This window comes from Camelina sativa, chromosome 18 (assembly GCF_030686135.1).
Source record: "Camelina sativa cultivar CO46 ecotype springtype chromosome 18, ASM3068613v1".
Classification (NCBI taxonomy): Eukaryota; Viridiplantae; Streptophyta; class Magnoliopsida; order Brassicales; family Brassicaceae; genus Camelina; species Camelina sativa.
Window position 1 is genome coordinate 17,657,264 of NC_141897.1, and position 16,406 is coordinate 17,673,669.

General features: G+C 37.0%; 2 protein-coding genes and 2 pseudogenes across 7 annotated transcripts; 1 reads left to right on the forward strand and 3 right to left on the reverse strand.

Moving 5' to 3' along the window:
• Positions 1-247: 247 nt before the first annotated feature.
• LOC104761647 (calcineurin B-like protein 2) lies at positions 248-2,969 on the forward strand. Of its 2 annotated transcripts, none has more exons than XM_010484764.3 (10): positions 248-593; positions 1,155-1,214; positions 1,312-1,475; positions 1,589-1,671; positions 1,762-1,821; positions 1,906-2,014; positions 2,098-2,150; positions 2,242-2,322; positions 2,400-2,512; positions 2,647-2,969. In XM_010484764.3, exons 3-10 carry the CDS (start codon positions 1,352-1,354, stop codon positions 2,702-2,704), a joined length of 681 nt encoding a protein of 226 aa, XP_010483066.1. In that variant the 5' UTR covers positions 248-593; positions 1,155-1,214; positions 1,312-1,351; the 3' UTR covers positions 2,705-2,969. The 2 variants fall into 2 exon arrangements, with proteins under 2 accessions (XP_010483066.1, XP_087355224.1); XM_087499098.1 differs by having other exon boundaries at positions 348-593; positions 1,149-1,214.
• A 1,668-nt stretch (positions 2,970-4,637) lies between these two features.
• On the reverse strand, positions 4,638-7,903 carry LOC104761649 (uncharacterized; annotated as a pseudogene). The gene is made up of 12 exons (XR_015588761.1): positions 7,554-7,903; positions 7,046-7,174; positions 6,849-6,941; positions 6,677-6,756; positions 6,464-6,577; positions 6,267-6,346; positions 6,033-6,109; positions 5,793-5,876; positions 5,586-5,682; positions 5,427-5,536; positions 5,230-5,301; positions 4,638-5,131 (listed from the first exon to the last, which is right to left on the reverse strand). The product of XR_015588761.1 is annotated as an uncharacterized LOC104761649 (transcript).
• A 1,228-nt stretch (positions 7,904-9,131) lies between these two features.
• Positions 9,132-10,975, reverse strand: LOC104761650 (F-box/kelch-repeat protein At1g64840 pseudogene; annotated as a pseudogene). 3 transcript variants are annotated; one of them, XR_015588760.1, is made up of 2 exons: positions 10,814-10,975; positions 9,132-10,527 (listed from the first exon to the last, which is right to left on the reverse strand). The product of XR_015588760.1 is annotated as an F-box/kelch-repeat protein At1g64840 pseudogene, transcript variant X3 (transcript). The 3 variants fall into 3 exon arrangements; XR_015588758.1 differs by having other exon boundaries at positions 10,766-10,931; XR_015588759.1 differs by having other exon boundaries at positions 10,752-10,931.
• Positions 10,976-11,158: 183 nt separating this feature from the next.
• On the reverse strand, positions 11,159-13,945 carry LOC104761651 (heat shock protein 90-3-like). The gene is made up of 3 exons (XM_010484767.3): positions 13,690-13,945; positions 13,242-13,383; positions 11,159-13,154 (listed from the first exon to the last, which is right to left on the reverse strand). The coding sequence occupies exons 2-3, from the start codon at positions 13,252-13,254 to the stop codon at positions 11,320-11,322; spliced, it is 1,848 nt and encodes a 615-aa protein (XP_010483069.2). The 5' UTR covers positions 13,255-13,383; positions 13,690-13,945; the 3' UTR covers positions 11,159-11,319.
• Positions 13,946-16,406: the final 2,461 nt, after the last annotated feature.

Sequence of the window (16,406 nt, forward strand, 5' to 3'; positions counted from 1 at the left end):
TTATTACAGTGAATATGAAGAAACAAAACGGGAGGTTACAATAGTCTTTACACAAACTTCCTTAATTTGTGTGAAATTTATAAAATGACAGGTATTCAGGATCGAAGGGAGTAGATGTTTTACTGTAATTCTATACTGGGTAAAGTGGGGACAACCCACTAAAGTTGAAAAGATAAACTATGTCCGGTTCAATTCATCTCGGCTACTGACTATATAACCGGGAACAAGAACATTACCAGAAGAAACCAAACCAAAGATTAAAAAACGGCACCGAATAGAGCAGATATGACATCAACAAAAACGACATCACTCAATAAGTGCAACGCATAATTGTGACTGTGTTTATTAGTGATTTAATTAAAAAACTAAATTAATAAATCCCAAATTTTTTTTTTTTTTTTAGATATTTATCAGCTTTTTTTTTTTTTTTTTTTGGTTTCCAAGTCTCTCTCTCCGCTGCTTACCAAAAAAAAAAAAAAAAAAAAAAAAATCGTCTCCACCTTTCTCGCACAAGCTTCAAAAGCCTTTCAACCACCACACCAGAGCCGTCTACTTCAGATTGAGAAGCATCCAACAAAAGCAACGTTAATACGGTAATAAAATCTTTTGTTTATATGCAAATCCAAACTCATCTACTGATTGTTTTTATGTGTTTTGAGTTTAACTTCTTCTTACACACCAAAATATTCTTGTATCTGTATTGAATCAATCTGGGATGTTTTTGAATCCATCCATAAACATACACAAAACAAAATCGATCTATATCGGTCTATTTGTTTCTCAGAAACCCACCAATCGCTTTTTACCCTAATTACGAACGACACCATACGATATTGTCTTTAATCATTATGCAAAATTTTGGATTCCCCGATTGATTATTAATTGTTGTTGTGACGTTTAAGGAAGAGAAAAAGATTTAGGTTAATAACCCTTCAGTGTTTAGATTGTGTGCATTATTAGGTTTCTTATCGTCAATATTATCTGGGCATTGAGTAAGTAACCTCACAATCAATGACAATGACTTAACTTTTTCTAGTTTTGTAAGTAATGTGTTTGCCTTTATTGGACCATATAATAGGATTGCAATTTGCAAACAACAACATTATGATTTCTTGATCTCTCTGATCCTTATCTGAATTTTTGTCAAGTTGCAGTGAAGCGAAAGATTTAAGCAAGTTGCGTTCATTACAGACTAATTAGGAAATGGTTGAGAGGTAAGTTTATTGTTTTAGTGTTCATATGCTTTTGCTTCTTTTTAATAGACTTGGCCAAAATAAAATAAAAAAAAAATTCTCACTGTTTGTTTTGCAGGCATGGAGAGTTTTGATTTGTTGTTTCTTAAGATTATATCATGTCGCAGTGCATAGACGGTATCAAGCATTTATGCACCTCTGTATTAGGGTGTTTTGATCTTGATTTGTACAAAGGTTCTGGTGGCCTTGGAGACCCTGAATTGCTTGCAAGAGACACCGTTTGTAATGCCCTATCATCTTTTTTTTTTTTTATAATTATTATTCTCTATTACAGGAATGAAAGAAAACTTTCTGATTGTGTGAGTTATGATGATTGAATCTTGTTTTGGGTGCAGTTAGTGTGAGTGAAATAGAAGCTCTTTATGAGCTCTTTAAGAAAATTAGCAGTGCCGTGATTGATGATGGGTTGATAAACAAGGTAAAGATAGCGGCTTGTCTCATCTTGCTCATTAGTTGAAAGCTTGAGTGGTGATTCTCACAAATCTCTTGTTAAATTTATTTGTATCAGGAAGAGTTTCAGTTGGCTTTGTTTAAGACAAATAAAAAAGAGAGCTTGTTTGCTGATCGGGTAATGTTTCTAAATGCTCTTAGACCCATTTTGTCAAGATTAAGTTTAGAAGAAATATGTTGAGATATGTGATTTGGTTTGTAGGTGTTCGATTTGTTCGATACAAAGCACAATGGAATACTCGGGTTTGAGGAGTTTGCTCGTGCTCTCTCCGTGTTTCACCCAAATGCGCCTATAGATGACAAAATACACTGTATGTGTCTTTTATAACTTGGAGTAATGAAATCCCCGTTATTTTGGTTTCATATTTTCATGGTATATATATTGCTTTTGCAGTTTCATTTCAGCTCTATGATCTTAAACAGCAAGGCTTCATCGAACGACAAGAGGTAAAGCTTCCATATCTTCTTTGTAAATAACCTTGTGAAAAAAGTGCACTTTATCCATCCTCAGAGACATTAACGTCACTCATCTGTATAGGTGAAACAAATGGTTGTCGCTACGCTCGCTGAATCTGGAATGAATTTGATGGATACTGTCATAGAGGGTATAATCGACAATGTAAGTTAGTTACTTTTTCCTCTTCGCCCAATTTTCTTTTTCCTTTGAAAGTAATTTCCTGAGATTTGATTGTTCAGACGTTTGAGGAAGCAGACACAAAACAAGATGGAAAGATCGATAAGGAAGAGTGGAGAAGCCTTGTTCTTAGACATCCCAGCCTTCTGAAGAACATGACTCTTCAGTATCTCAAGTGAGTTTCAAAATTTTTTTCTATCTATGTAACTGGAGTTGAATTAAATTTGCTTCTTTAGTTTTTGTTTTCTTCTCATTCTCTATATGATATATAGTAAAGGTCGTGATCTTATTTTGTGTGTGTGCTTGCAGGGATATCACAACTACATTCCCAAGCTTTGTGTTCCATTCTCAGGTTGAAGATACCTAAGAAACAAAAACAAGCAGCAAGACATTGTACTGTTGAAGGTTGTTGTTCTTTCGTTATGGTTGCTTATTTGTTTCATCTCTAAATCTCTGAACTCATTTAAATTTTATTGAGATTTTTTTGTGAAGCAAAATTCCTTTTTTTTTGTTTGGTTTTTGTCCGTTTTGATTTCGCTCGGCCTATCTGTAGATACAACTTTTGCATCTTGATCTTATGATATGTAAAGTTTTTTAAGTTTATTAATCCAAAGTATAAAGATTTGCTTCCTGTTTTGGTTATTTGAGTTTGCTTTTTCATCTTATTAGTTCAATGGATTTTTAGACTGTAAGCAAATCTAGGTCATTTAATAATGCTGGATATTCTTGCCAGTTCTTAGGGGGGGGGGGGGGGGGGAAAGCATGCTTATGTAGTAGTACCTTTTTGTTTTCTTCATTTGGTTGATGCCTTCTAATAAAAGTCAGACCTTTGAATTGTTGTCTCTCCGAAATGTTTTGGTTGCTCTGGTGACAAGTTTTGATGGAAGAATATATAAGTAAATCTTCAGTATGTTTTAAATGAAAAGGTTAAGGTCCTACAAATGTGCATGCCTACTCAAGTTGTTTGTTATAATCAGTTATATCGTAAGAGAAAGCGTCATAGCACAATTTAAGGCCAAGAGTCCGATTTTAGCTTTGTGATTTGTGATCAAAACTCTCCATGCCGGCAAAATAAAACACAAACAAACAATTGAGATTTTTTGCCCACGTCAAAACACACTCTATAGTTGCAAGCACACTAGAGAATAAATTACCTTCCAACCATTTCCTAATTATGTCTGAGCAAGGAGGGCACTTTGCGGTTATCTCTTGATGTAAAGCGGAATAAGAAGATGGAATCACTTGAATCGTCGTTGGGTTCACAATAAGCAAAAGATATTATGTAACACAACTTGACAAAATTCAGATAGGATCAGACAAGATTCATACTGTTGTATAGTCAATAAAGGCAATACATATTTGCTTACAAAACTAGAAAAGTTTCAAGTCATTGTCATGATTGAGATTACTTATAGAGAAGAAGCATAATATCCTTAACAAGTATTGAAGATAAGAAAATTTATTGGAGAATCTAAAGATTGACAGATAGGACCTTACAAATCTAAAGATTGAGATTACTTGTGTTTTCTGTATTTTTTCTTTATCGTATTCTGAATTTGGTTTGGTTTTAAAACTTAGAACTTTCGCTTGACTTTGACCCATCGTGTCATTGACTGGTGACCGGTATATTCAGTTTTTACGTTTATGTAATCCTAACTTACATTGCATCAATTACGTCAGCTAGGTAAGATTTGGATTCCATGTTTTTTTTTTTTCTTCTTTGCTTTGTCAACGGAAGTAATTTGGATCCAACCTATCCCATCTGGGAGCAAATCCACAACTAATCCAGCTTAAGTTTTGAATAGTTGGTCAGTATGCTCCGGATCAAACTGAAGTCGAATTAATCTGTTATTTTTCACCATTCATACAATTGTCAGATATAGTTTGGACCAAATCAAATTGAATTCAGTTCCTGTGGGTTTACGCCTTTCTCCAAATCGATTCCTACCATCATGCTACCACTGATTGGTCAAGATTTCGATTCCATGTTTAATGTTCATTTTATCAAGTTAGAAAAGGACCACATTAAAAGATGTAAAAACAAACTCATTAAACCAAAAAAAAAAAAAAAGAGAGTTGATAACTCTTTAGAATATGATACCAAGATCAAGAGAACATTCTAAGTTCAGTCAAATCAAAGAATATCATATTCTCTTGATCTCTTCTAGTAACAAAAGTAGATTAAGTCATCTACTCGAAATAACAGTAAGCCTGTTCCGGGCTCAATCATAATCGTACTATGAAATATTACAACACCTTACTGTTTTTTGGATGAAGAAGACCTTATATATTATAGAGCCTTTGGGTCCAATACTCAATTTCCCAGATTTTGACACAAACTTTTAAATATAATTGTAAAGTAATAAAATAGCAACTAGGGGGTGTCAAAACATGATAACCTGTTCCACTTAACGAGTCTTGTGGGGTTTAGAAATTTTCTTCTTTGCTTCTTGGCAGATTTGGGTGTTTTATTCTTCCCATACTCTCGTTTCTCCTCTTTCACTTTCTTCTTGTGCTCTTTCCTTGCAGCTTTCTTGTCTTCTGGTCCCAATTCTTTTCCACTCTCTTCACTTTCTTCTTCGCTTCCTTCTTCTTCTTCTTCTTCATCTTCTTCTTCTTCCTCTTCCCCTGCTTCAGCATTCACCTCTATTTGCTGCTTTTCTACTTTAGGAAGAGCATCCTTAAGCCCTGTTATAGTCTGGTATAGCATGTCTCCTGTGTCCTGCCCTCTTGTTATCTTCGCCACATCAGCCTCAGGGTTGTTCACAGCATCCAAAGATTTCGGTATGTATGACTGTGATCATCATAACAAAACCAATAAGACAAGATGATTTTACAGACAGCTTCACACGTCAGAGTTCTAATGACTGGATACACTTCACTAACACTAACCTTCATAAATACTGAATCCGCGATTTCATCCTCTACGGATATCTCTCCTCGCTCTATAACTTTTCGTTGGACCTCCCCATTGTTACATATTTCATTACATTAATTTGACTTTCCCAATACAAACGTTACAGCTTTAGACCTGAAGCTCCCCACTGATTCAAAGGCAAAATTACAGATAATAAAAAGTTATACATTACCTCTTCCAAATAGCTATCAACATTTTCGTCTGTTATTGTCGGGTCTACTATGAAGTCAAAAAGCTCCCGTATAGTCATAACAGCCACACCATGTTTCTTGAAATCAGGCACTTTTTTCCAGTCAAAGTACGTATTGATAAATCATGCTACTATTCGCACTTACTGAGACATGGTCACAATCTTCCCGTAGAAAATTGAGGGCAAGAGGATGGTCCAGATCCACTGATTGAGAAACATCAATAATATAAAGATGCCCCTGAAAAAGTCAAGATGATACTAATATATCTGGCTTCTCTCTATTGTTTTAATAACTTTTTTCTTTGTTTCTTCCGAGATCCTTTATGAACAAAATCACTCAAAACTCACCTCAAAATAAAGTATGTTATACTCACTGAGATCCCCATGCACCAATTTGCACTTCTGATATAGTACTCGCATTTGAATTATCAACTGAAATGCAAACGAAAAGATGTCAGTGAGTTACTTATAGTAATGAATGAGACCCTAAAGAGATTATTTAACCTGATATATTTCAAAGACAACAGGTCTAAGTAAAGAACTACAATAAGACACTATGGACTTTCTAAATGAGAAAATCAGACGTACCTCTAGATAACACTCGCGTAACTTGTCTAGTGATAATGCAGCATCCTTGAGACGCGGTGCAGCCCAACCATCCCTCCCTGCAAATATAAATAAATAAAACAATCTGAGTCTATTTGACTAGGTAGCTGAAAAATCTTTACTTCATCATTTTTTCTGTTTCAATGAAATATGCTAATCAATCAGAGTAAACAGAGAAGAATAGCCTGTAATCTGTGACCAAAAAGAAAAGATAACGAATTAGAGCGAACCTATAAACTCCAACATGAAGGCGTAGAAGTATAACAGCTGGACACCTGATTCCTGCTGCGTGAAGTCTGCCAATGAAATATGTATATAAACCAACCAAGGAGTTACAATATTGTTGTAACATATAAACAGAAAACAGTGAGTACATTATTAAGTACACACCCACAACATATTGTCGGTATAACCTCTTAAGATTTCTCTGTTCTTTTTAAGCCCACGTCTTCACCATCTTCCTGGGATTGTGGCGACAGTACCCATATCTAAAACGGTAATCTCCTTGTACATATCGATCTCGATCTCTGAAATCATCAAAGTTGAAGATGGGGTCAAAAACATAATCACCAAGTCAAAAGTTTTTGAAGAAACGATAAACAACATTTATTCCTGTATAAGCTCATTTGAAAACCAGAACGGATGTCTTGTACACTTTTATTGCAAGTTCCGAACCGTCAGATTTTGTGGCATGATAAACATTAGCCTGCAAGATAATAGCAAAAGAGAGCCCCATTAACAAAGAAATCCAAACATATCATCTTCTTGACTGTTAACAAACAACTAAACACATCATACTTCTTTGCCTGTCGAAATACACCCATTGACATCATTGAACACGCCCCGATTAAGCATTCTAAACAAAACCATACGCGTCCTTGGATCAAGAGCCTAGAACAAACAGCAAACAAACAACATCAGCACATTATATATTTACATTAAACACTAAATAAATGAACCAGACCCGAATTTTTGTGTAAGAATCAAAAACTCACCTGTTCAACTGTTGCCCGGTCCGCTTTATCAGTATTTCTACTTCTACCAATTTCTGTCTCTCGTAGACTCCCACGAATAGCAGTTGTTACAGAATTCGACATCCCAGCTTGAACTCTTCCTTCCCATCCCTGCATCCGCAACCATCTCAATTCAATTTTACCAGCTACAATACCTAATAAAACCACATAGTTCTCCACACCTTTACAAGTACAAAAAGCTCCCTTAACATACATAAATCCTACAAACTCAAATGCTCATTTGAGCAAGAGACTAAGAGCAATAAGAAGCTTTTCCAAATTATAATCTTTGACAAATCTTTCCAAACTCTAAACGGATTAAAACAGTAAATTTATAGTACTATCAAAAGCAATAGAACCAAGTACCAAATGGCACAGGAGAAAGCAAAATATCAAATTTCAAACACTAGGAACACCAATTGAGTCAAAAGTCAATCACTTTGCAAATAAGCACACGAATCGAAGACCCGAGATAAGGAAACATTTATACCTCCAAAGGAGAAGCATGAACATGACCAGTAAGCTTCTGAGCCTTATTTGAAATAGGTTGAAGAGAACTAGAGTTAGGACGTGAACCATGTCCACCGTGAGCATTAGGACGACGACCATCGAGAGAGAATCCACCACCAATCAGCTCGTCATCGTCTTTACCGTCTAGCCAATCTAGAGCTTCAGCGATATCGGAATCTGAAGAAAACGAGAGATCATCGTCATCATCTTCTTCAACCTCTTCTACGTATTCAATAACCGGAGCAGAACTCGGTGGTGGCGCTTCTAGTACTACTACTTCCTCCATTGTTTTTTTCAGAGAGCCGGCGAATTACCGGCCAGAAGAATCAAAGGAAGACGACGAGTATAAAACCCTTTTTCTCATTAAACCGGTATCGTTATCCGGTTTACTAGACCGGTTCGATTTTGTATTGGTTTAGTGAATTGTAAACGTCGTGTTGTTTTTAACGTTAACGTTGTTGTGGGGCAGGAGGCATGTATGTTAGAAAAACTAAAATGTCACAAGCATGTATCATGTATGTTACAGAAGACGGATCGCCACGAGGTGCAGACAGAGCGAGCATAAAATACAATGAAACAGTAGTCCTCGTCCTCCAGATTCATTGAGATAATGTGCAGTACGTAGCTCTCTAGGGAGAAGAGATCCATCTCGCATGAGGAATGTCTGCCCTGCCCTGCCCTGTCTTAGGTCGGACACTGGTAAACAAGTTTGATCACTAACACATTTTCACCTGGAGCAACGTAAGTTCAAGAACAAGACTGTGTGATACCAAGAGCACAGCGCTTTGAGAGTTCATGGGACAACCATTTCCATGATAGAGACAATAAGGTTGTGGACTTGTGGGAGATAGTTTAGAACTACAAAAATTAGAAGTTAAAACTATAATATCACCATAACATCAGAGATCACAAAATCTTTACAGAAATCATAAGGAAATATTCCTTTTTAGCCAATATAAACAAAAGCAAACAGATGTCTCAGGTATCCCAAGTAGTATTTTACGGCTTTTCGCGCTCTATCCTCAAGAGCCACCATCGGAGGAGATGTGTTGAGGGTTGTCATCACCATCAGAAGGATACAACTAAAGCAGAAATCTTACTCTTTTCCCCATTTCGGACCAGTCTAAACATGGAGATGAGTCCAGACATTTACCCATGAACTACGCACGCTCCTAAGGCACCACTACCTTAAACCAGAATGTAACCATTGTCACAAAATAGAAGCAACCTACAACGAGCAAGAAGCTCTAAACAAAGATAATCCTGCACAACTTTTGAAAATAACCCAACCGAGTTCTTTCATTTATACAGAAATTAAATTCTAGAGCTCTGGATATCTTAACACTCACCCTCGTGTCCTCTCAAAATCCAACTCCGTTGGTAAGCTATCAAACAAAACAACAATCCTCAACATATTTCCTTGCTTAGCTATAGTATACTTGAACTACACAAACATGACCACGTAATACCAAGAACACAGCCAAACCCAAACATATAGCTTTGAGAGTTCGTGAGACAACCCTTTCCATAGACATAGCTGTCGGTGTTGAGAAAGTAGTTGGTTAGAACAAAAACTAAAACTAACACTGAAATACAAATTATCTAGTGTTCAGCATACTGTCTTGACACGCATTTGAGAACAGAACATAAAAGATCACAAAAGCTATTAAAAAACAAAACCAACAGTAAGTCTCAGGTACCCAAAGCGAGATTTTCAGAATGGTCATCAACGTGGAGAGCCACCACCGGAGAGGTGCTGAGGATCGTCACACGTTTCTCTCTTGAGAATCTCCAAATATTGAGTTCGTCTTCCGCCCTTCCGGTATGTACTCCATATTTGAAGGCAAAAGTTTCATTGCCTGCAATGGTGAACAAGATTGAGTTCCCAGTCACACCACAGCCATCAGGAAGCTCCTTAGCCGAGCAGCAGGTATTCCCAAAGCGTCCAAGAAACAACACACGGTCTCCCAAATAGCTGACCACGACCCATTTACCAGCCTCCTCATCAAGCCTACGCACTCTACATGTGAACCGATTAAAAGATATATCATCAGCATCAGCATCAGCATCAGCATCAGGAAATTGGTTGAATTTCTGAACCAGGAAAAGCTCATCATCGCCAGATGGAATGAGATAATCGCTTGAGCCCAGAGGCATCATCAGGGGAGTCACTTCCAGCGAATAAGGATCGATAGAGACAATTTCTCCGGCTACAAAAACTGCATAGAAACTGCCTCTGAAAGTGGCTAAATGCGTGCATGAATCTGGGACATTCTTGAGCAGTTTCCACCTCATTTCAGCACTTGTTAACACCAGCAAAGCGCTCGAGTATCTGAGAAGCACAACGAATTCTCTTCCTTCTCCCTCTTTGTTTAGAGGAAGCAAAACCACACTGTTCGAAAATACTGTCAATTCTTGAGGACCCCAACCGATCAGTCTGTAGTGATGGCCCAGAGGGATGATCTGAAAGTCTAGCATATTCATCAAGATTGGCTCAAATTCTGGAATATTCACTTTCACTGAGCACTCAAGGGGAGATGGAAGAAGCTTCTTCATATGATCATCTGACTCATCTCGACCTATTGCTCCTAGAAGATACACAGAAGAAGGCAACACAACATCATGAGCGGCAGGAGGAGGAGGAGGAGTTTTGACTCTAAAGAGGAACAAAGGGACCTTCTCGAGGGTGAACAAGAGTTTGCTTTCTAAAGGGAAGTGAGAGAGAACCACGGAAGAGAATAACTTGAGCGCAACAGGCAACAAGGAAAGGGAAATGTGGATCGCCACGTCCGGGAAACAGAACGAGCATGACCGACATCGAAACAGTAATCCTCCAGTTTCTTGGAGATAACTTGCAGTAGCTCGTCCGGGAGCTGAGACCAGTCTGGCATCATTGATGACATCTTCTCTTTCCTTGCCATGTTTGCTTGATTAAGACAGAAACTGCTGCAAATCTGGGAATTTTTTTTAAAGTGGTTTAGGATTATTATTTGTAAACAAACATGAATATAATCGCATAACAATCACACACTGACACTACACTAATAGTTTTAAGCGCAACAAAAGGAATCAATTTTGAAGAATTAATATAGAGTCTCAAAGAAGCCTAGACACAACAATTACTACAATCTATACCCGATAAAATCAGTTTGTTACAATGAGCTGAGAATGAACATACTATAGTCTTAATACCAAAGATTATGAAGACGATCCCAAAGGATGGAGAAGAAATTACTCAACTATGACTGTCAATTCCAGTGAGAGTTTTTTTTTTTTTTTTTTTTTTTTCTTTTAGGGTTCAGTGAATTTGGTAGACATGGGGGAAGAAGAAGTACGCCGTCGTTCTCAACAATTGACTACAATCCTCCGGTTGAATGTATCGGTTTACATACGGTTTAATTCATTTTTTGATCAGAGAACAGGGGATATACATCGATGGAACCGTCCAACAATAAACCCTAATTAGTCCATTCATCCATATTAAGCAACTCTTGATTAGTTTTAGAATTCGTCGATTAGTATTACGGTCCATGTTTTAGGGGTTTAAAAGTACGCTATATGAAACCTACACTCCTACAGAATATATTCCCCCAAACCTATTAGGAATAGGCATATATATAAACATATGGGTAGAGAGGCCGTTTAGTAAAGTTTTCATACAAAAATAATTACTTTATATAATAATTTAGAGCTTGTAAAGAGAAACAAAAAAAAAAAACCAAATAGTCTCATCACCGCTAATAGTTTTAGTCGACTTCCTCCATTTTGCTACCTTCCGCATCAGCATCATCTTCAAGAGGAGGCATCTCAGCATCGGCTTCGACGGTATCATCTTCATCAATGCTCAATCCAAGCTTCAACATCCTATGGATTCTGCTTCCAAAAGTGTTGGGCTCATCGAGGCTGAAACCTGAAGTGAGAAGAGCGGTCTCAAAGAGGAGAAGAACAAGATCCTTCACAGACTTGTCATTCTTGTCTGCGTCAGCTCTCTTTCTCAGCTCGTCCATGATGGAGTTCTCAGGGTTAATCTCCATCGTCTTCTTGCTGGACATGTAACCACCCATGCTGCTGTCCCTCAAAGCTTGAGCTTTCATGATCCTCTCCATGTTAGCTGTCCACCCATACTCGCCGGTTACAAGACAGCAAGGAGAGTCCACGACGCGGTCAGAAACGATAACCTTCTCCACCTTGTCTCCTAAAACGTCCTTGATCACTTTGCAGAGTCCCTCAAACTTCTCCTTGAGCTCTTCTTTCTTCTTCTTCTCATCTTCAGTCTCTTCCAGTTTCAGACCTTCCTTGGTTGCAGAGACAAGCTTCTTTCCCTCGAATTCCTTGAGCTGACCAATAGCATACTCGTCGATCGCATCAACCATGTAAAGGACTTCATATCCCTTCTTCTTGAGCTTCTCGAGGAATGGAGAGTTCTCGACAGCCTTTTTGCTCTCACCAGTGATGTAGTAGATGTCGTTCTGTCCTTCCTTCATCCTTGTCACGTAATCCTTGAGACTGGTCAATTCATCACCGCTCTTGGTTGAGTGGTAACGGAGCAACTCAGCGATCTTGGTTCTGTTTTGGGAGTCCTCGTGGATACCGAGCTTCAGGTTCTTAGAGAAAGCCTCGTAGAACTTGTTGTAGTCCTCCTTGTTCTCAGCAATCTCGAAGAAGAGCTCAATGCACTTCTTCACAAGGTTCTTGCGGATGACCTTGAGGATCTTGTTCTGCTGCAACGTTTCTCTCGAGATGTTAAGAGGAAGATCTTCAGAGTCGACAATACCCTTGACGAATCCAAGGTACTCAGGAATGATATCTTCACAGTTGTCCATGATGAAGACACGACGGACATAGAGCTTGATGTTGTTGGGCTTCTTCTTAGTGTCAAAGAGATCGAAAGGAGCTCGCTTGGGAACAAAGAGGATAGCTTTGAACTCAAGCTGTCCTTCCACAGAGAAATGCTTCACAGCCAAATGCTCCTCCCAATCATTGCTCAGACTCTTGTAGAAAGCAGCGTACTCCTCCTTGTTGATTTCCTCTGGCTTCCTCATCCAAATCGGTTTCTGCTTGTTCACCAAATCCCACTCGTGAGAAACCTCCTTAATCTTCTTCTTTTTCTTCTCCTCCTTTTCCTTCTCCTCATCTACTTCCTCAACCTTGCCTTCCTCATCCTTCTTCTCTTCCTCCTCTTCATCATCAGAGATCTCCTTCTCAATGGTCTTCTCGACCCAGAGAGAGATTGGGTAGCTGATGAACTCAGAGTGCTTCTTGACCAAATCCTTGAGCCTGCGCTCCTCAATGTACTCCATTTGGTCTTCCTTGAGGTAAAGGGTCATCTTGGTACCTCTACCAAGAGGCTCACCAGAGGTGTCTTTGGTAACAGTGAAAGACCCACCAGCCTGAGACTCCCACACGTACTGCTCATCATCATTGTGTTTGGTTGTGACAACAACCTTGTCAGCAACCAAGTAAGCCGAGTAGAATCCAACACCAAACTGACCAATCATGCTAACATCAGCACCAGCAGCCAATGCCTCCATGAATTCCTTGGTACCAGATCTCGCAATCGTTCCAAGGTTGTTGACCAAATCTGTACAATACAACAGAGACACATAAGCAAACACAATACAACAAAACAATCACAGAGATTTCGAGTCAATACAAATCAATCACGTACCAGCCTTGGTCATCCCAACACCACTATCAATAATGGTCAAGGTGTTGTTAGTCTTGTCAGGAATGATGTGAATGAAGAGCTCAGGCTGGCCATCGAGCTTGCTCTTGTCCGTCAAGGACTCGAACCTAATCTTGTCCAAAGCCTGTTTTCACAATAGCGAAACAATTAAATCGTAAGAGACAAATTCCACAGAACATATACACAAATTAACCAAAAACAATCCTAATCTAACTATAGACTGCTTAACCTCATAGGTATAAACACTAACTAAACCTAATAAATTAACAGATTTGAATATAAACACTTGCCTCCACTTAAAATTAACAAACCAAATTCTCAAATCGACAAGAACACTAAACCCTAATGAAACCTAAATCTACAGATCGATCAACTAAATCAAGTCGGAGGAGATAAACATATAAAACATAGAGAGAGGGAGAGATCGTACATCGGAGGAGTTACTGATGAGTTCACGAAGGAAGATCTCCTTGTTGGACTAGAAGGTATTGATGATAAGCGAAAGCAACTGGTTAATCTCAGCTTGGAAGGCAAAGGTTTCCGCGTCCGCCATTATCACATATTTTTCTTCCCATCAACGATAATGGCGGACGCGGAAACCTTTGATGGAGCATTTAGTGGTTATTCTCGAACTTTTGTTTCGGTTTCTTGTTTAGTTCTTTTTATATTTTCGGGATTTCTTTTGTGTTATTATATTTTCGGTGTAATATTTTTTATCAACTCGGTGTTATGGATCAGTATTTTTCTAGCAGATTTCATTATTGATATTAGTAATTTAGTATCCTAATTGTGATAGCAGCTTTTAACAGTTTGCTAAACTTCTCGGACATCAAACCTTATTCTTAAATCGCACTGTTTTGTGAAGGTGTAGTAGATAAAATCGATAAATTTACTAGAAGTAAACTCCCAAACCTGTTGTACCAAAAAGCTCCATCAAGTGGACACTCTTCGTTACCTCATTCAAATAACAAACGTCATTAGTTTTGGGAATCTTTTTTTTTGAATCTTAGTTTTGGGAATCTTCCAACGTCAGTGGCCTCTTTATTCTCCATTGTCCTGGCCCAGAAAATGAAAAGACCAATCTCTGTGTAGCACTCATATAGTCCCCTGAGCTGTTCACATTCTCAGCTAGTTTCTCGAGGAGGTAACGGATGGCTTTACCCATGGTGCCTTTCATCAAAGTGACAGCTCTTAATCTCTTATCAACCTACATGATATGATCCATGTACTGTATCTCCTAGTTTTCGGATAGTTTTTGAATTTGATGATTTTATTTGGTTTAGGGTAAGAGGCGACATATGCCAACTAAATAAAAATAATACAGTAATTATGAATTATAGTAGAATAGAATAAAAATATGTCTGCACATATTAAAAAAAACTCAATCCTTTCAATTTTTGAAAATACTAGGTGAATACCCACGCTACGCCGCGGAATAGAATTTTAAACTCATATTGTTTGATATAAGTATGATTAGTTAAATTTTAAATGTTTTTAAAATTAGTATTTGCTCATTTTAGTAATTTTACTTATATTAATATTTTAAGATTTAAAAAATCATTCATATATTCTAATTCCAAGATCCATTTTTATAGATTTATAAGAAATTTAAGTCTAGATGACAAAACAATTGTCCAACCAGTCTCATTGCTTATAAGAAATTTAAGTCTCTGATATAACAACGATAAGTTGTCTATATAATTTATGGATAAATTATTTTCTAACAAAAAAATTATATATATAGCAAGCTATACCAGAAAATAAGCATTGTTGTGAAGTAGCATATATATCAAGTTAAACATACTTTTAAAAAATGTTGATAAGTTAGATTGTGACAAACTTATATACCAAATTTTCAAATATAAACCTTGGTAGGATGTAGCGAAGTTATTCATTTTTATTTTATTTTTTGAAGCTTTGTCAATCCAAACAAAACCTTCATATAAAAATTAAAAATGACAAAACTGTATATATATGGAATCATTTTGTCTCAAAACTATTTTCTAAATGACAAAAGAAAACAAAAATTACCTTCTTAATAAAGTACTCAACGTTAGTGTTCCACTCAGGTAATCAGGTTTATGCTCCTCTGTTCTCCACCGCGTTAGTACTAATATTCACACCTTCATCTTTTTTTGCTTATGCATACAGAGATTTTAATTTAACACAAACCTCTTTTTTTTTTCCAAAACTATTCCTCTCAACTCCCAAAAAAATAACTACCATGTAAAACCAAGAAGGCATCAATTGTGAGTTGTCTATATGAACCAAAAATCCATCTAAATTAGGGTGAGTTGTCTATTATGATTTCAATTTATAATATTGTGCAATTTACTTTGTTTTTTTTTTTGAATGAATATAAAATATATTAGGGGAAAACCCTTGTTTAAATCTACGACATTTTTGTTTTTTACTCTAATTTGAGAAACTATTGAAAACAAAAATAAGAACAGAAGACCTAGGCAAGAAGAAAACATAGTATAACTTCCTAAAAACATGAGCTGAACCCGAGAATTTAACCCATCCTCCATGAACGTTGATTATGGTTTCCTGAGAGAAGAAATTCTATTTCAAACTGTCTGATCTTGCCATAATGAGTGTGACTTGAAAGACGTACCAAAGAATGAATTGCACTGAACTTGCAAACCATGAATCAATAAGCATAGGAAGGAACTGAAATCTTAAAGAAATTCTTTCGAAGAATTTCATGTGTGAGACTCCGCCATATTTGCTCTACCAGAATATTGTAAAGTAAACATACATCATTAAGTTTACTTTGCTTACCTTCGTACAACTAGTTCATGAAAAAGAATGTATAAATATGATTGAAGAGCAAAGTTAGAGCTGTAAATACAAAAAAAGGATATAAAAAATAACACAAAAGGTAGTCAAATCTTATGATTATGATTTTATATAAGAAGAACTCACGTTACAAACCATAATACACAAAATAAATTCATATTTTATAATATGGAGGATAATCATCAGATACCAAGATAGCGATTAAACTTGATGGATTGAAACCATCATATACAAATTAATAAGCAAACATAACCCAACCAAACTTGTTTTTTCTTAAAAAATCAGGATATACTCTCAATCGAAACTCAATACGCTAGAAACTATGATATGCTCAAATTAAACCCT